This window comes from Stomoxys calcitrans, chromosome 2 (assembly GCF_963082655.1).
Source record: "Stomoxys calcitrans chromosome 2, idStoCalc2.1, whole genome shotgun sequence".
Lineage (NCBI taxonomy): Eukaryota > Metazoa > Arthropoda > Insecta > Diptera > Muscidae > Stomoxys > Stomoxys calcitrans.
In genome coordinates, this window is record NC_081553.1 from 138,529,899 (window position 1) to 138,550,205 (window position 20,307).

General features: G+C 37.5%; 1 protein-coding gene across 1 annotated transcript in view; it reads left to right on the forward strand.

Moving 5' to 3' along the window:
* Positions 1 to 415: 415 nt before the first annotated feature.
* The window catches only part of LOC106085584 (myb-like protein I), a 52,864-nt gene continuing 32,972 nt past the window's right edge, over positions 416 to 20,307 (forward strand). The window contains exons 1-4 of the mRNA XM_013249896.2: positions 416 to 2,333; positions 7,622 to 8,327; positions 8,395 to 8,548; positions 8,612 to 8,736. Of these exons, the coding sequence (XP_013105350.2) occupies positions 716 to 2,333; positions 7,622 to 8,327; positions 8,395 to 8,548; positions 8,612 to 8,736 (2,603 nt within the window). The 5' untranslated portion in view covers positions 416 to 715. The remainder of the gene's footprint in view (positions 2,334 to 7,621; positions 8,328 to 8,394; positions 8,549 to 8,611; positions 8,737 to 20,307) is intronic.

Sequence of the window (20,307 nt, forward strand, 5' to 3'; positions counted from 1 at the left end):
TCATGTATTAGATATTTAATTATAACTAATAATTTTTGTTTCGAAATTGTAATTAAAACAAAATACATTTTAATTCAAGGAATTAGTACGTAATCTAATATTGTACACACAAATTTTATGCTATTAAAATTCACATACTCTAATCATAAGATTGGAAAGTCTTGTTGTATGTGAAATCAAAAAATTAATAAATAATAATAAGACAACAAGGAGAATGCGAACAAAAATCGGACATCTTAATACCGTCAAACCTAGCCGACTGTTAACAGCTTGGAAGAATAAATTGAATTAAAAAAAGAAGAAATCGATGTACCCTTGTTGGCTAAAGCTCTAATCAACACGTACACACGATAAGTACGATCGTGATGTGCCGTATAAAAAGCCTATCATCTTTATAAATATGATAATCTAGGTGAATGTCAGACTGAGGAAGAAGAAGAAGACTTTTAGATTCCTTTCCTTAAATCAACTAATTAAAAAAGCCAAGATATTGAAAAAAAAAAACAATTTCAGTATTTTTTCGTCAAATATTCTTTTTGATATTTGTAGTCGCGTGTAGAAAAACAAATAAAAAGCTAAATTCTATGTGACCAAATGTATGACAACAGTTGCATTATACATACAGCTACGTACTAGGACAGAGAGTTGAAGAGAAAAATAAATGAAGAAAAAAATCACTAGTTTTTGCCTTCGAGTTTGACCACGTAGTACGGTAATGTCAACACCGTCTAATAATGATGGCAATTCTGTGGGAGATGATTTTTACAGAGGTGGGCTAAATCCAAATATACCACAGCCGCAGATTCCGCACTATGTAAGCAGCGTGGGTGTACAACAACCATCCCAATCCGGACAGCAACCGTCTCCTCAGTTTGTCCATTGGCCCAATCCATTGATGGGCGGCTCACCGTTTATTCAACAACATCATCCTCATGCCCCACAACAGATTTTCAATGATGTATTATTCAATATTCAAGCGCAAGCTGCATATGCCTCGCTGCCACCGACACAAGTTTCATCTACAGCCCAGCAAGAAACATATTCAGTCTTAAGGGTGGGCAATGGAAACTTTTTAAAAATCTACCACTGTCCCGAGAATGCTATGGGTCCTATGCCAGGGGAAACGTCATTTACACCCTTGCACCAATTTGCCCCACAGCCTCCCCCACAACCACAAACTGCTTACCATCACATTCAACCACAGGCAACGATTCAACCAACGCAGCCACAAGCTCATCAGCAAACCCCATCACATTTGCCTACAAATTCTAACAATGGTGGGGCACCGCAAGTTTTCAACAGTTATGAGTTATTTTCAAGCAATACATTTACTCAATTGCCCACAGCTGAAATGCCACCTGTACTTTTGCTGGGGGCGACCAACAATAATCTAAATGCAGAGCCCATCTCTATGTTGGAGGAGTACGAGGAAGAACAAATTGAAACACCGCTGTCAATGTCACCATTGACACCTAATGTGACAAGCAACTGGTTAGGTGGGAATACGTCCATAAATTCCCATTATGAGAACTTCGAAAATTCCCAACAAATGCAAACCGAAATGGACTATCGTGTCCAAAGCAGCCAGGATTCTACGAAAGCGGAAAGCCCAAACAAAAATGAGACATCAGATATGACTTCGGAATCGCCTCTCATTATACAGCAGAATACGTCTAATCAAAATGTATCCGCTAAAGTACAACCAAATGAAAAGCCTATTACTATAATGAAATCAACTAATTCTGTACTAAATCATAAAACTGAGATTCCACGTCAAGACGCACCTAAAAAACGAATTGTCGCAGAGGTTAAACCTATGCGAATGACGTACTCCGATGTTTTGAGCAAAATTAACAATCAGACTCAACAAAATACATCTACGTACTCTTCCAATAGTAAACACCATGCTCTTAACCCTACAGCTAACAAGCATCAACAAAAATCATCAGTTAAATCATCGTCGTCCTCTTCTTCCCCATTAGAGAATAATGGAAGTTCTAATGTCTTAAATCCACGGCGTCATTTGGACGAGTTTTCATCTTTGCGTACATCTTCGAAGAAATCTCCAACTCACGATAATAAAGAGAACCAAAATCAGCAATCTCTGAATAATAAACCTAATAAACGATTTAGCACACCAATGGTAGGAGCAACCATAGCACCGAATAATGCCAACAATTCGTCTTTAAATAATGCAAATATATCTTCAAACAACAAGAGTACTGCAACAGGAACATCATCTCAAAAAAATTCAAATAACACCAAGACAAATACTAATGAGCAACAGCAGAAAAAGCGTAGTACCAAAACTACTGATACTCAAGCTAATGGAGGTGAGTAAATAATTCATGTTATCACCTCTAGCCTAAAAATTGTGGATGAATGATATGTAACCATCCGAAAAGGGATTTAAGAAATTATAAAACAATTATTTTGGCCCCTCATCGATTCCTCTGAAAATTACATATTTTGTACAGTTTTTACGTGATTAGAAAGTTTGTTTCAAGCGCTTTCAGACGAATAAATTTAGTTCGAATATCGTGTTTTCGTTTGTGAGTTATAGGCAAAGTTATATATATATGTAGTTATAGTTATGGAGATGTGCCCTAAACTTTAAAAGTAAGCAAGTATAAGCAATTATTTTTTTCAATATGTCATTAAATTTCTTTCCCAGAGTTTAATTTCCACTTTGGATTTAGAATTCATCAGAATTGGACGCTTCGGGATTTGGTGCTTAGTCATCGTTATACTCAGTACAGTTATAACTGTACATTGTTTTTAATTCTGTATTTTTATTACACGTGTTTTAATTTACAGTTGGTGGGGACACTAACATCGGAAATACAACTTGGTCCAAAAGTCCAAAAAAAAAAGTTTAATTTCGGATATAAATTATAAGCTTTGCTTGTTCCTGGGCTGTGTTCGCAGAGATCATCTTAATCATCATTTTGTGGATAGGTATACACCGCTCAGAAACCTCAAGGTGGAACTTCATGATCTAGAGAGCGAGGTTCAGCGCTACAAGACAGAAACTCTAGATCCAGCGGTAAGCAAGGCGGTTTTGCACAACATTCATGAAGACACGGTAGCAGAGGTTGTTATTGTTGTTGTACCAGTTTGTTGTGTTGTATCTTTCGTCGGCTTGATTCTGTTGAGTGTCAAGATCCAGGAACTCTGCGACTTAGATGGGGTGTTTCCAGGGGGACCTGAGTCGAGTTGGACTGGCTGGGCAGTTAAACAGGTGACTTGTATTGCGTGGTCCCTGGTCACAATTCGGACATACATCTTGCACGTCGGCGTCAATCCTTGATCTGTAGGGATTGATTCGGCCGCATCTGCCGGAACGTAATTGACCCAGAACTACTCTGGTTTGCCGGGCGAGGTCAACTTCTTTAGGTGCAATGGGAGGCGGTCGTTCTCCAAGGACTATATTTGCCCGGTAGCTTTTTACCGCATCTGGTGGAAGAGGTGGTGAATAGTTGCTGGGTTAATGTTTTCCTCGGCGAACGAACGTCACCATTCGTTCCAAAGGAAATTGACCTCCCCCTTCAAACCAGAATAGTTCTGTCTCCATTACGATCTGCTAGATGTAGCCTCCTCAACTCTTACAGAGCAGGGATTGGTGCCAACGTGCACGATGTGTGCCTCGACCGTGATCTGGGACCACACGACACATTTCACCTGTTTAACTTCCCAGCCAGACCCATTCACCACACCCCACTTTAGTAACCGAGTTCCTGGATCTGGATATTCAACTGAACCAAGCAGACGAGAGATGGAACGCTTCTGGTCCTTGCCGGGATTGAAAAGAACCCCGGACCCTGGTTCTATTCGGTTTGCCAGAACCGCCTTCATCATCGGTCGGTGTCGGTGAGATGTAACCGGTGCATGGAGTGGGTACATTTCCGATCTTGCTCTGGCCTCACTTCATTACGGGAGTATAGTCGTACTGGCTATGTCGCAAGGTGCTGTGCGAACATAGCCAGCAGTGGGTCACAAGCGTCGTCGTCGTCGCCTTCGGCGTCAGACTATGTGACCCCCCAACCTCTCCCGTACGGCAATTTACGCAACGGCAGCATCGTAGCCCTAATACAGCCAGGCCAGTGCCGGGAAGTGTATCGTTCTTGCAGTTAAACTGCAACGGACTTCGTGGCAAGATCGATGAGATTGTGGACTTTGAGTCGGAAGAGCATATTGGTCACAGCGATCCAGTAAACAAAGCTGACCAACAGCTTTGTTTGCACAGTTGTCACGGTTACATTGTGCTACGTAAGGATCGTTCAAGGAATGGAGGTGGGGGATTAGCCTTCGTAATACACCATTCCGTGCAATATAGACCTATCTCGCCTGCGCATGGCGCTAGTGACACCTACATGGAATGCATGGGGATAGCAGTCAGGTCTGGTACTGCCGAGTTAGAGCTATACAATGTGTATGGCCAGGCTTACAACCCCGACATAAGTGGGTTGCTATCTGGCCATAATCGTCTGGTTCTAAGGGACTTTAATGCGCATCACACGTCATGGCATTCTCCCCTAGGTAACGACCAGCGTGTCATAGCTTTGGCAGAGTAGATTAATTGCTCCACGTTTTGCACGGTGAATGAGGACGCCGCCACTAGGATTACGAGCAGGTGCAGAGCTCGCCAGACATCTCCATTGCATCCCCTGATCTACTGAGTGATGTATCCTGGTAAGACGTCATCTCTTTGGGATCAGACCACCTCCCCATAATTCCCACCATCGACCGATCACCCGACTTCATAACCTCTGAGCGCGGGACGTTTATCAATTATAAGTAGGCCGATTGGACTGGGTTCAGAGAGTATACCAATCGCCGCTTCAGTGAACTGCCACCCCCCTCTGATGTGCTTGTGGCCGAGAGGAAATTCCGAGACATCATTAACGCAGCAGCCGCTCGCTTTATACCAGCCGGTCTAATACCCCAAATGCGGGCCAATTTCCCGGCGCAAGCAGTGGTACTCGCAGACGAACGTGATGGGATTCGTGCTGTGAACCCCGCTTGGAGCTTAATCTGGAAATAAACAGGGTAGTCAACGAACATAAGCGGAATTTGCCAGCCATGCCAAATTATTTGAGGACATCGCCAACACGTTCCTCCAGCCAGGCCTGAAACGCTGGGTTGCGAATTATCTGTGTGTCTCCGGCACTGTTTAACCTCTACCTATACTCCTTTCCACACCCACCAGACGGCATAGAGGTCGTATCATATGCGGATGATTGTGCGATCCTCGTGGCACTGGACCTATCGAAGGCATTCGACACGGTCAGCCATGCCAAATTATTTGAGGATATCGCCAACACGTCTCTCCGGCCAGGCCTGAAACGATGAGTCACGAATTATCTGTGTGGTCGCCAGTTTTTTGTGGAATTTAGGGATAAGAAGTCGAAACACCGTAGAGTGCAACAGGGAGTTCCCTAAGGTGGGGTGATATCTCCAGCACTGTTTAACCTCTACCTATCCTCCATTCCACCCCCTTCGGGCGGCATAGAGATCGTATCATATGCGCATGATTGTACGATCATGGCATCAGGCCCCCACCCATTGATGACATCTGCGATAGGTTGAACGTCTACCTCAACGAGCTTGCCTCATATTTCGCTGCAAGAAATCTGAAGATATCCGCCACAAAATCTGATTGAAATGATTCCGACCATAAAGTGTCCCAAAATACTTGGCGTCACATTTGACAGCTCTTACACGTTCTCCTCACATGCCACAGCAATCTGCGATAAAGTCAAAAGTAGAAACAAGGTCCTCAAGTCACTTGCTGGCAGCACTTGGGGTGCAGACAAAGAAACCTTGTTGACCGCGTACAAAGCAATTGGCCGGCCTGTGGTAAGTTATGCAGCGCCAGTGTGGTCTCTTCAAATTTGTGACACCCAGTGGAATAATATTCAGATCTGGCAGAATACCGCCCTCAGAACTGCGACGGGCTGTCTCCTCAGTTCTCATGTGGATAACCTCCATCAGGAGACGAAGATTCTACCAGTGCGAAGACATAAGTACATGCTGTCCAAGCAATACCTTTTGGACTGTTATCGCAGAGACCATCCAAATCATCATCTTGTGGATAGATATCCACCGCCCAGAAGCCTTAAGGTAGATCTACACGATCTAGAGCGTGAGGTTCGGCGCTACAAGAGAGAACCTCTAGATCAAGCGGGTCTAAACAACATTCATGCAGACACGGCAGATGTGGTAATTGGCTACCGGGTGAATATAGTCCTTGGAGAACGACCGCCACCCATTGCACCCGAAGAAATCGGCCTCGCCCTGCAAACCAGAGTAGTTCTGGCTCAATTACGTTCCGGCAGATGCAGCCGCCTCAATTTCCACAGAGCTAGGATTGATGCCGACGTGTAAGATGTATGTCCCGATTGTAACCAGGGACCGCACGATACACGTCACCTGTTTAACTGCCCGGCCAGACCCACTCGACTCAGACCCAGATTCCTGTGAACGCACCCCATCTTAGTCGCAGAGTTCCTGGGTCTTGACACTCAACAGAATCAAGCAGACGAAAGATACAGCACAATAAACTGCTACAACAACAACAAAAGACCATTCTGCAACAATTGAAGATATCCGTGGTAACAAGATTTTTGGATTTCTACCTGACCCAGAAAATTAAAACCTACTCCATAGGATGGATATAATAGGTTTATAAAAAATGTATACTAATACTATATTTCCCAGGAATATTCCTTTAAGGAACAGAGGATACTTCTCTCATATGAAGAACTTTGAAGTTTTAAGCACAATGATAAGGGCCTCCTTTTTTATGCCAAACCCGAACGGCGTGCCGCATAGTGATACCACTTGGTAGAGAAGTTTTAACATGGCAGGATACCTCACAAATGTAGGCAGCATTAGTAAGTGTATAAGCAATGCTAAAAATTTTCTAATGTTCACGCCGGTATTTGAAACCAGGGTTTCGGCGTCATAAGCGGACATTCTAATTTCTTCACCACGGTGGCTTCCAGCAGCTTCTTGCGCCAGATTGTTCATCCGTCTGTATATTGTGCATCCCGAGAGTGACACACACCTCTGTTGTGCTTCCTTGTCATTATGGTTTAAGGGGGCGGCTACTTACCATTCTCAGCGACCATCTTCCTCTTCCCTTATGGCTGTGGCCGCCTTTTGAAAGTCACAGTCCTCCATGAAGACTCAGGAGGCGTGGGCACTTCCTTCGTTCTTGTTCCGACTTTGTCTTCCTCCACACTGCGTGAAGTCTCCATTGCGGTATAGCCGGCTTGGTTTTCGTAGAGTACTTGAAAGCGGAGACCTCTTTTTCTTCTTCAGCATTTTAGCAGTGTTATGCTCTTCTGGAGATCTGATTCTCTTTCCAGCTTCCGTAAAAATGCTTGGAATGGCAGTTCGATCCCTTCCAGTATCCTACACTTTCGCCCGATTGCGATGCCGGTACATATTCCTCTGCCTCCTTCGTCGTGCCCCGGATCTCTTTCTCGGTGTACTTGTGAGCTTTGCAAAGCCTAAATATGAAATGTTGTTGTCTAAGAGTATTGTGTATTCTCAGTATTTTTGCGATTTTTTATATAAAGTTTATTCATGCTAATCTACATATTTTATTTCACAGCTAAAATTGCAAATGACAGCCGTGGCGGGTCCGCCAAAAATAATGCGACTTCGTCGAACACAGCAACAGCTTCACCTAGTGTGTACAACGCTGCAAGTAATACGTATGTTCGAAAAGCAACAAAATCGCCTAATTCATCGTCATCGAACACATCAGCTGGTCCAGGACCACAAAGGTCACGGTATCAAAATATTTCTAATGCTTCTTATTCATATTCATCAACGAAACGTAACCGAAATAGTAGCACTTATGGTACATCATCATCGATGAACAATTCTTCGTTCTCTCATGGGTCAGGTAATAATCGGAACTACGAATTAGCCAAACGCGTTCTTCAAGCTTGGTACTCCTATACAGTAAAAATTTTGACATGGCTATTTAATTTAGTATATGATATTGTTGTTGTCGGCTGCAGTATTCTTTATGATCGCTTGACTTCTGGATACGAGTACTGTAGCCTATATGTCAAACAACTATACAAAGATCTAAAACAAAACTCAAACAAGCCGGGTATTTGGTTCAGGAACACATGCCGTCGTTTTGATGCAAAATTTTCTAAGACCAGCAAATGGGCATTTTGGAGGAAATTTTTTAAGAAACGGCCACCAGAGACCACTGGCGAATCTATTAAAACAGGTCGCTTACCACAAACGGGAGAGGAAGCTATGTATCAACTACTGAATTGTAAAGGAAAAGATGCTTACAGGTATGTTAAAAACTGCCTTTGAGACAAGTCACTACATTATTTGTTTTCATATATATATATATATTAGCATTTTGGGAGTGCCTCCTAATAGTTCGCAAGAGCAAATACGTAAACATTATAAAAAAATAGCTGTACTTGTTCATCCAGATAAGAACAAGCAACCTGGAGCTGAAGAGGCTTTTAAAGTTCTCCAGAGGGCATTTGAATTAATCGGAGAGCCGGTAAAGATGAATTTTAAGCGGTTACTTGCATCTTTTATTTTCATATTTTTTTATTTTATTTAGGAAAATCGGTTAGCCTATGATCAGAGTTTGGCAGAAGCTCTTCACGCCGAAAAGGCATGGACGGAACTACACGATTTACTCTCCCAATTACAAACTAAAATTACTGAAGCTGCAAATACCATTAGGTATGTATCCAAATTAATGTATAGTTTTTTTTATTTGGCGCAAGTATAATTGAACCAGGAACTGCGATATTTAATTACAATTTAGCTATTTTTACTTCGTCAAATTTAGTATAAGAATATCTTTTACGCTGAATGTAGGTTTATATAATATAAATTTCATATAAGGGTAGTAACTTTTATACAACCTCGTTTCCTTGCATCATATTTGGGTGGGTTTTTTAAGTCATTGTAAGCAGTTATATGATTGAACACAAGTTTTAGAGACACACGTATGTAACATGGCATAGGATCATCAAACACACAAGGAAGTTAAATATACGTTGTCGTTGGAGAGGATGAATAGTAGTTGTTGAGGTTGAGGTTGTCCTTTTTGCGGCAGGAGTTGTATAAGTCTTCCATAACTTTGATCGGACGCTCACAGCACTGGTTGTTTCGGTGTGATACTCAAGGTCGCCGTATTCAACCCATTAAATAAGTCTCGGAAGCTTTGAAAGGAATGTACAAGAATTTTAATTTATTTATTCAATACCAATACAAAGAAATTTTGGCTAAATATTTCTTCGGTTTGCTTAAAAGCTAGTTGCAAGCCTTCCTCCAAGTTGAAGAGCGGTACTTATATTAAAGAGTTACTAAACTAGTTATTAGATTTAAATGGGCCCTAAGAACAACCCCAAGAACAAATTACACTAATCATACCCCTATCATACATTAGCTGTCCAAGCTTGGATGAATATTTTCTTGCCTTTTTTATACCCTCCACCATAAGATGGGGGGTATACTAATTTCGTCATTCTGATTGTAACTACTCGAAATATTCGTCTGAGACCCCATAAAGTATATATATTCTTGATCGTCGTGACATTTTATGTCGATCTAGCCATGTCCGTCCGTCCGCCCGTCCGTCCGTCTGTCTGTCGAAAGCACGCTAACTTCCGAAGGAGTAAAGCTAGCCGCTTGAAATTTTGCACAAATACTTCTTATTAGTGTAGGTCGGTTGGTATTGTAAATCGGCCATATCGGTCCATGTTTTGATATAGCTGCCATATAAACCGATCATGGGTCTTGACTTCTTGAGCCTCTAGAGTGCGCAATTCTTATCCGATTTGGATGAAATTTTGCACGACGTGTTTTGTTATGACATCCAACAACTGTGATAAGTATGGTTCAAATCGGTCCATAACCTGATATAGCTGCCATATAAACCGATCTTGGGTCTTGACTTCTTGAGCCTCTAGAGTGCGCAATTCTTATCCGATTGGAATGAAATCTTGCACGACGTGTTTTGTTATGATATGCAACAACTGTGCCAAGTATGGTTCAAATCGGTCCATAACCTTATATAGCTGTCATATAAACCGATCTTGGGTCTTGACTTCTTGAGCTTCTAGAGGGCGCAATTCTTATCCAATTTGAATGAATTTTGGCACGTAGTATTTTGTTATGATATCCAACAACTGTGCCAAATATGGTTCAAATCGGTTCATAACCTGATATAGCTGCCATATAAACCGATCTGGGATCTTGACTTCTTGAGCCTATAGAGGTCGCAATTATTATCCGATTTGCCTGAAAATTTGTACGACGGATTCTCTCATGACCATTAACATACGTGTTTATTATGGTCTGAATCGGTTCATAGCCTGATATAGCTCCCATATAAATCGATTTCTCTATTTTACTTCTTGAGCCCACAAAGTGCGCAATTCTTATTCGAATTGGCTGACATTTTACACAGGTCTCCAACATATAATTGTGGTCCAAGCGGGACCATATCTTGATATCGCTCTAATAGCAAACCAAATCTTTTCTTATATCCTTTTTTTGCCTAAGAAGAGATGCCGGGAAAAGAACTCGACATATGCGATCCATGGTGGAGGGTATATAAGATTCGGCCCGTCCGAACTTAGCACGCTTTTACTTGTTTTCATATAAACTCAGGAACTTTTTCGTCACAATTTTTTTATATACACATTTTCCTGATCATGACTAGCTTGTGGGATTACTTATAAAAACGGCTGAAGTGCAGTTTACGGGGAAAATAGCAAAAATATAATTTTTTGTATACCTCAGTAAAAAAATTGATATGGTTAGATCCGAAAAGTGGTTATATATCATTGGATCTAATTGTATCAAATTAGGTCTAATTGGATCTGATATAATTTGGTACATTTAGATACAAATTGATCTCTAATTCATCTCATATATAAATAGAAATATAATTTTATATAGTAATATCTAATTGGATCTTAAATTAAAACAAAATTGCTGTTATTTTTTTGTTTATTTTACATCTAAATGTTGTTGTTTTTACTTTTTGCCGCCAGTGGGGTTTTAACATGAATGCTCTCGTTTGCTAGTCAGATGCGCTACCAACTCAGCCAACCACTTTTTTATAATGAGCATGGCTAAAGGTAACAATTGGTATATTTTTAGAAAAATGGCATCGTCTTTTGCTCTCGTCAATACTCCTTTTTTTTTTTTTTTTGCTTTCTCTTGCAAAGTGTTTATGTGTGAGTTCACTCTTACTCTTTGAGTTTGCACTCACACCCAACATATCGTTTATGTGTAAAGTATTGAGCCCATAAAATGAGCATTTTTATCCGTTTTTTTATGGATGCAATTTGGAACAATGAGTTTTTGTAGACCCCTACAACTTTTGCTGAATGTGTACCAGATCAGACTATATTTAGATATATCTGCCATATAGTTGGGCGATCTCTCGAAATAGAGTATTGAGCCCATAAAAAGAGCATTTTTAATCCGATTTCGATGAAAATTGAAACAGTGAGTGTTAGTAGACCTCTACACTCCTTTGTCGAATGTGGTCCAGGTCGCACCATATTTGGATAAAGCTGCCATAGGCACTGATATCCCGAAATAGAGCATTGAGTCCATAAAAGTAGCATTTTTCATACGATGTCAATAAATTTGAAACAGTGAGTGCAACTTTTTGGGCAACATCTGCTGTTCCTTTTGAATCCCATTATGAATTTTTAGCAAAAAGTGTCTTTGAAAAAAAAGTTGGTCGAAAAACAAGGCAAATAGGCAAATGTGATTAAAAATATTTTTTATATTTTGCTTTCTGTAACCATATTACATTTAGAAAATAAAACTCCCATATATCACATATTACCAAATGGTTACACTCAAAATCACATTAATCAAATTGAAAAAATATCTCGCATTGTATTCAGATTTTCTTGGCCCACATGAATGAATTTTTTCGTCGAAAACGCATTCATTAATTTTTTACATTTTTTAAGTCAGCCTTATGTCCACTTTTCAAAATATGTTGCGCCAAAGCTGTTTTCTGTGTTCCTTTCTCAATGTCAGCGCTGTGTTCTCCCATTCTTGTTTGCAGCGTTCGTTTTGTTGTTCCTACATATACTAAGTCACAGCTTTGTTCGTCAGTTCCCTTACATTCTATTTCGTAAAAACAACATTGCTTTGTTTGTTTTGTTTGTTTGTCGATTGGAGTTTTGACGTTGGAGAATATTTTGTTGTTTGTTTGATTCGCTCTGTATGCATATTTTATGTTGTTTGTTTTGTTCATTAAAGTTCTTAAGCGTTTGTTATCTGTTAATCCAGGGATGTATTTGAAGCTACAATATCGTTTGGTTTCTTCATTCGTTCTAGGGTTGCCATAAGTTCTGTTTAGTTTGCGTTTTATTCCGTCGAAAAATTTATTAATAAATCTGTGTGGAATACTATTGGTTTTTAATATTTTGGTTATTGTTTTGAAATTGTCTTAATGGAATTGTTCGCCACTGATGCGGAGTACTCTGGTGATAAAACTTTTAGCGGTGTTGATTATCTGTGATTTTGGTTGTGTGCTATGGTTATTCATGATTCTACCAGATGATGACATCTTCTTCTGGTACCAATCAAATTGTATTGAGGTGTTATTTTTATTTATTTTTGTATCCAGATATGCTACAATATATGGTAGTCCTTTTCTATTTGAAATGTAAATTGTATTTTCTGGTTGTATTTGTTAAAAATGTGATGTATCTTATCTAAGTCATCCTTCTTAATAATCAAAATCGTGTCAACAACATATTTGCATAGGAATTTTATTGAGGTATTGTTGTTATTTAAATCTTGTATAGCATTGCCAAGAAGATCGTCTAAAACTATATCAGCTATTGTAGGGGAAAGAGGGTTTCCCATTGCCAATCCAAATATCTGTTGGTACATTTCATTGTCGTAATTAAAATAATTGTTATCTTTAAGGCAGTAATTGAGTATTTGTAAGAATTTTGTTTTTGATATATTTGTGTGTGTTTTGATAATGTCCCATTTATTCATTATTATTTTGATGATCAAATTTATATACAGCGGTCAAAAAAAGTATTCATCATTCAATGTTTTTTTTTTAATAAGTCTACAAAAGACAATTGGAATAAAAACATATTAAACTAATGATGCAGTAGTGCTTGTGTGATATATATGTACACAATTTCATTGTTTTTAAAGAAAAAAATAGTATTTATTGGAACAAAAAGGGCCATTTTACAGCTGAACACAAAAAATTAAACAAAAAAAGTATTCATCATTGCAAAAAAACAAAAAAATAAATAACATAATTTAAAAAAATTAATACTTTGTTATTCGACCACCGCGTCTTATAACTTCTTTTAAACGGTTTGACATCGATTGGACTAATTTAGCGGTTATATTTTGGTCTATATTAGTCCATTCCTCCATTATCACCTGTTGCATTTGACTCTTGCTCGAAAAATTGCGCGTTCTCAATTTGCGTTCGAGATGTTCCCAAAGATGTTCAATTGGGTTCAAGTCGGGACTTTGAGGAGGAGTTTTAATGACTTTGGGGCAGTTATACAGCATCCACATCTTGGTATTTAAAGCAGAATGTTTGGGGTCATTATCTTGATAATATTGAAAGTTATTACCAAGCCCAAGTTTTACAGCACTATCTTTTAAATTCCTCTTTAAAATGTCAATGTAATACTTATGATCCATTACTCCATTAATAATTTCAAGATTTCCCGCTCCTGAAGCCGCCATACACCCCCAAACCATTAAACCACCTCCACCATGTTTTACAGTAGCAACTGTGTTTCGTTCTTCAAGCTCTGTATTTGGTTTTCTGTACACTATGACCTTTCCATCGCACCCAAAAAGATTAAACTTGCTCTCGTCTGCAAAAATGACTGTTTTCCAAAATGATTCGGGCTGTTTTACATACATTTTTGCGAAGTTTAGCCTTTTCACTCGGTTTATTTTATTTATAAAGGGCTTCTTACGTGCAGTTCTTCCTCTGTAACTATGCCTTTTGAGTGTATTTCGAATTGTTTGTGTAGTAACTTCCTTCCCTAAATATTCCATAGTGTTTTTACGAAGAATGGTCGCATTTGTCTTCGGAGTTTTCTGAACTTGCCGCACTAGCCAACGCACATCTCCAACTGAAAGTGCTTTTGGTCGACCAGATCTTGGTTTATTGTCAACAGTTTTCGTTTCTGTCCACTTTCTGATGATGGATTGTATAGTAGATCGTGGTCTATTTAATATTTCACTGATAGTTTTTTGAGTTAAACCATTCCTGTGGTGTTTTATTATCAAAACTTTTACCTCATCAGAAACCTCGTTTTGCTTACGACCCATTTTGACAAAAACTATATTTTCAATGAAATTAAATATTTGCTGTCAAGGGCAAAGCCTCCTTTACTAAATAAAACAGAAAAGGGGGATTCCCAAATAATATTTGAATTTGACTTTGATGGTAGCACATCAATGATGAATACTTTTTTGTTCTGTTTTTGGTGTTATTATATAAAATTGCATTTTTTGCGCTAATTAAATTTATTTTGCACTCACACCCAACATATCGTTTATGTGTAAAGTATTGAGCCCATAAAATGAGCATTTTTATCCGTTTTTTTATGGATGCAATTTGGAACAATGAGTTTTTGTAGACCCCTACAACTTTTGCTGAATGTGTACCAGATCAGACTATATTTAGATATATCTGCCATATAGTTGGGCGATCTCTCGAAATAGAGTATTGAGCCCATAAAAAGAGCATTTTTAATCCGATTTCGATGAAAATTGAAACAGTGAGTGTTAGTAGACCTCTACACTCCTTTGTCGAATGTGGTCCAGGTCGCACCATATTTGGATAAAGCTGCCATAGGCACTGATATCCCGAAATAGAGCATTGAGTCCATAAAAGTAGCATTTTTCATACGATGTCAATAAATTTGAAACAGTGAGTGCAACTTTTTGGGCAACATCTGCTGTTCCTTTTGAATCCCATTATGAATTTTTAGCAAAAAGTGTCTTTGAAAAAAAAGTTGGTCGAAAAACAAGGCAAATAGGCAAATGTGATTAAAAATATTTTTTATATTTTGCTTTCTGTAACCATATTACATTTAGAAAATAAAACTCCCATATATCACATATTACCAAATGGTTACACTCAAAATCACATTAATCAAATTGAAAAAATATCTCGCATTGTATTCAGATTTTCTTGGCCCACATGAATGAATTTTTTCGTCGAAAACGCATTCATTAATTTTTTACATTTTTTAAGTCAGCCTTATGTCCACTTTTCAAAATATGTTGCGCCAAAGCTGTTTTCTGTGTTCCTTTCTCAATGTCAGCGCTGTGTTCTCCCATTCTTGTTTGCAGCGTTCGTTTTGTTGTTCCTACATATACTAAGTCACAGCATTGTTCGTCAGTTCCCTTACATTCTATTTCGTAAAAACAACATTGCTTTGTTTGTTTTGTTTGTTTGTCGATTGGAGTTTTGACGTTGGAGAATATTTTGTTGTTTGTTTGATTCGCTCTGTATGCATATTTTATGTTGTTTGTTTTGTTCATTAAAGTTCTTAAGCGTTTGTTATCTGTTAATCCAGGGATGTATTTGAAGCTACAATATCGTTTGGTTTCTTCATTCGTTCTAGGGTTGCCATAAGTTCTGTTTAGTTTGCGTTTTATTCCGTCGAAAAATTTATTAATAAATCTGTGTGGAATACTATTGGTTTTTAATATTTTGGTTATTGTTTTGAAATTGTCTTAATGGAATTGTTCGCCACTGATGCGGAGTACTCTGGTGATAAAACTTTTAGCGGTGTTGATTATCTGTGATTTTGGTTGTGTGCTATGGTTATTCATGATTCTACCAGATGATGACATCTTCTTCTGGTACCAATCAAATTGTATTGAGGTGTTATTTTTATTTATTTTTGTATCCAGATATGCTACAATATATGGTAGTCCTTTTCTATTTGAAATGTAAATTGTATTTTCTGGTTGTATTTGTTAAAAATGTGATGTATCTTATCTAAGTCATCCTTCTTAATAATCAAAATCGTGTCAACAACATATTTGCATAGGAATTTTATTGAGGTATTGTTGTTATTTAAATCTTGTATAGCATTGCCAAGAAGATCGTCTAAAACTATATCAGCTATTGTAGGGGAAAGAGGGTTTCCCATTGCCAATCCAAATATCTGTTGGTACATTTCATTGTCGTAATTAAAATAATTGTTATCTTTAAGGCAGTAATTGAGTATTTGTAAGAATTTTGTTTTTGATATATTTGTGTGTGTTTTGATAATGTCCCATTTATTCATTATTATTTTGATGATCAAATTTATATACAGCGGTCAAAAAAAGTATTCATCATTCAATGTTTTTTTTTTAATAAGTCTACAAAAGACAATTGGAATAAAAACATATTAAACTAATGATGCAGTAGTGCTTGTGTGATATATATGTACACAATTTCATTGTTTTTAAAGAAAAAAATAGTATTTATTGGAACAAAAAGGGCCATTTTACAGCTGAACACAAAAAATTAAACAAAAAAAGTATTCATCATTGCAAAAAAACAAAAAAATAAATAACATAATTTAAAAAAATTAATACTTTGTTATTCGACCACCGCGTCTTATAACTTCTTTTAAACGGTTTGACATCGATTGGACTAATTTAGCGGTTATATTTTGGTCTATATTAGTCCATTCCTCCATTATCACCTGTTGCATTTGACTCTTGCTCGAAAAATTGCGCGTTCTCAATTTGCGTTCGAGATGTTCCCAAAGATGTTCAATTGGGTTCAAGTCGGGACTTTGAGGAGGAGTTTTAATGACTTTGGGGCAGTTATACAGCATCCACATCTTGGTATTTAAAGCAGAATGTTTGGGGTCATTATCTTGATAATATTGAAAGTTATTACCAAGCCCAAGTTTTACAGCACTATCTTTTAAATTCCTCTTTAAAATGTCAATGTAATACTTATGATCCATTACTCCATTAATAATTTCAAGATTTCCCGCTCCTGAAGCCGCCATACACCCCCAAACCATTAAACCACCTCCACCATGTTTTACAGTAGCAACTGTGTTTCGTTCTTCAAGCTCTGTATTTGGTTTTCTGTACACTATGACCTTTCCATCGCACCCAAAAAGATTAAACTTGCTCTCGTCTGCAAAAATGACTGTTTTCCAAAATGATTCGGGCTGTTTTACATACATTTTTGCGAAGTTTAGCCTTTTCACTCGGTTTATTTTATTTATAAAGGGCTTCTTACGTGCAGTTCTTCCTCTGTAACTATGCCTTTTGAGTGTATTTCGAATTGTTTGTGTAGTAACTTCCTTCCCTAAATATTCCATAGTGTTTTTACGAAGAATGGTCGCATTTGTCTTCGGAGTTTTCTGAACTTGCCGCACTAGCCAACGCACATCTCCAACTGAAAGTGCTTTTGGTCGACCAGATCTTGGTTTATTGTCAACAGTTTTCGTTTCTGTCCACTTTCTGATGATGGATTGTATAGTAGATCGTGGTCTATTTAATATTTCACTGATAGTTTTTTGAGTTAAACCATTCCTGTGGTGTTTTATTATCAAAACTTTTACCTCATCAGAAACCTCGTTTTGCTTACGACCCATTTTGACAAAAACTATATTTTCAATGAAATTAAATATTTGCTGTCAAGGGCAAAGCCTCCTTTACTAAATAAAACAGAAAAGGGGGATTCCCAAATAATATTTGAATTTGACTTTGATGGTAGCACATCAATGATGAATACTTTTTTTGTTCTGTTTTTGGTGTTATTATATAAAATTGCATTTTTTGCGCTAATTAAATTTATTTTGCACTCACACCCAACATATCGTTTATGTGTAAAGTATTGAGCCCATAAAATGAGCATTTTTATCCGTTTTTTTATGGATGCAATTTGGAACAATGAGTTTTTGTAGACCCCTACAACTTTTGCTGAATGTGTACCAGATCAGACTATATTTAGATATATCTGCCATATAGTTGGGCGATCTCTCGAAATAGAGTATTGAGCCCATAAAAAGAGCATTTTTAATCCGATTTCGATGAAAATTGAAACAGTGAGTGTTAGTAGACCTCTACACTCCTTTGTCGAATGTGGTCCAGGTCGCACCATATTTGGATAAAGCTGCCATAGGCACTGATATCCCGAAATAGAGCATTGAGTCCATAAAAGTAGCATTTTTCATACGATGTCAATAAATTTGAAACAGTGAGTGCAACTTTTTGGGCAACATCTGCTGTTCCTTTTGAATCCCATTATGAATTTTTAGCAAAAAGTGTCTTTGAAAAAAAAGTTGGTCGAAAAACAAGGCAAATAGGCAAATGTGATTAAAAATATTTTTTATATTTTGCTTTCTGTAACCATATTACATTTAGAAAATAAAACTCCCATATATCACATATTACCAAATGGTTACACTCAAAATCACATTAATCAAATTGAAAAAATATCTCGCATTGTATTCAGATTTTCTTGGCCCACATGAATGAATTTTTTCGTCGAAAACGCATTCATTAATTTTTTACATTTTTTAAGTCAGCCTTATGTCCACTTTTCAAAATATGTTGCGCCAAAGCTGTTTTCTGTGTTCCTTTCTCAATGTCAGCGCTGTGTTCTCCCATTCTTGTTTGCAGCGTTCGTTTTGTTGTTCCTACATAAACTAAGTCACAGCTTTGTTCGTCAGTTCCCTTACATTCTATTTCGTAAAAACAACATTGCTTTGTTTGTTTTGTTTGTTTGTCGATTGGAGTTTTGACGTTGGAGAATATTTTGTTGTTTGTTTGATTCGCTCTGTATGCATATTTTATGTTGTTTGTTTTGTTCATTAAAGTTCTTAAGCGTTTGTTATCTGTTAATCCAGGGATGTATTTGAAGCTACAATATCGTTTGGTTTCTTCATTCGTTCTAGGGTTGCCATAAGTTCTGTTTAGTTTGCGTTTTATTCCGTCGAAAAATTTATTAATAAATCTGTGTGGAATACTATTGGTTTTTAATATTTTGGTTATTGTTTTGAAATTGTCTTAATGGAATTGTTCGCCACTGATGCGGAGTACTCTGGTGATAAAACTTTTAGCGGTGTTGATTATCTGTGATTTTGGTTGTGTGCTATGGTTATTCATGATTCTACCAGATGATGACATCTTCTTCTGGTACCAATCAAATTGTATTGAGGTGTTATTTTTATTTATTTTTGTATCCAGATATGCTACAATATATGGTAGTCCTTTTCTATTTGAAATGTAAATTGTATTTTCTGGTTGTATTTGTTAAAAATGTGATGTATCTTATCTAAGTCATCCTTCTTAATAATCAAAATCGTGTCAACAACATATTTGCATAGGAATTTTATTGAGGTATTGTTGTTATTTAAATCTTGTATAGCATTGCCAAGAAGATCGTCTAAAACTATATCAGCTATTGTAGGGGAAAGAGGGTTTCCCATTGCCAATCCAAATATCTGTTGGTACATTTCATTGTCGTAATTAAAATAATTGTTATCTTTAAGGCAGTAATTGAGTATTTGTAAGAATTTTGTTTTTGATATATTTGTGTGTGTTTTGATAATGTCCCATTTATTCATTATTATTTTGATGATCAAATTTATATATATATTTATAAAGAGGGAAATAACGTCAAGGTAAACCAGAATTTTATTTTGTTCGTTCATTGTGTCCTTGAGTCTTTGTTTCAATTCTATGGAGTTTCAAATGTCGCATCTGTTGATATAATATTTTTTAGATAATTTATAGCATGATACATTTGTGGATGATACTATGGGTTTGAGGGGCATGTTAGGTCTATGTATTTTGGGCAGGCCGTACAGTTATTAGCTTTATGAAGTTCTGTGATTAAGTTGTTAATTGATTTTTGTAATTTTGTAGTTGGATCTAATCTAAGTTTCCTACAAGTATATTTATCATTCAGTAGTTCTTTTATTTTCTCCTTGCAGTCCTTTTTATACATAGCCACTGTCTTAGTTCCCCGTCTGCTTGTGTTATTATAATATCGTTGTTTCATAAGAGATATTGAAGCCTTTCTGTGTATAGTCAAAATGAATTTCTCTTTTGGACTGTTTTTCAAGTGGCTTTTAAAGTTGGTAACCCTATTTCCTACTTTTGTTCTATATATCTCTTTGTCGTTCTCTTCTGACATTTGTATGCATTCTTCGAAGTCGGTTAGAATGTATAATGGATAGAAGTTCTTGTTGCCAACCGGTATTGCAAACTTCTTGCTAAGTGACAGTATCCACATGTATT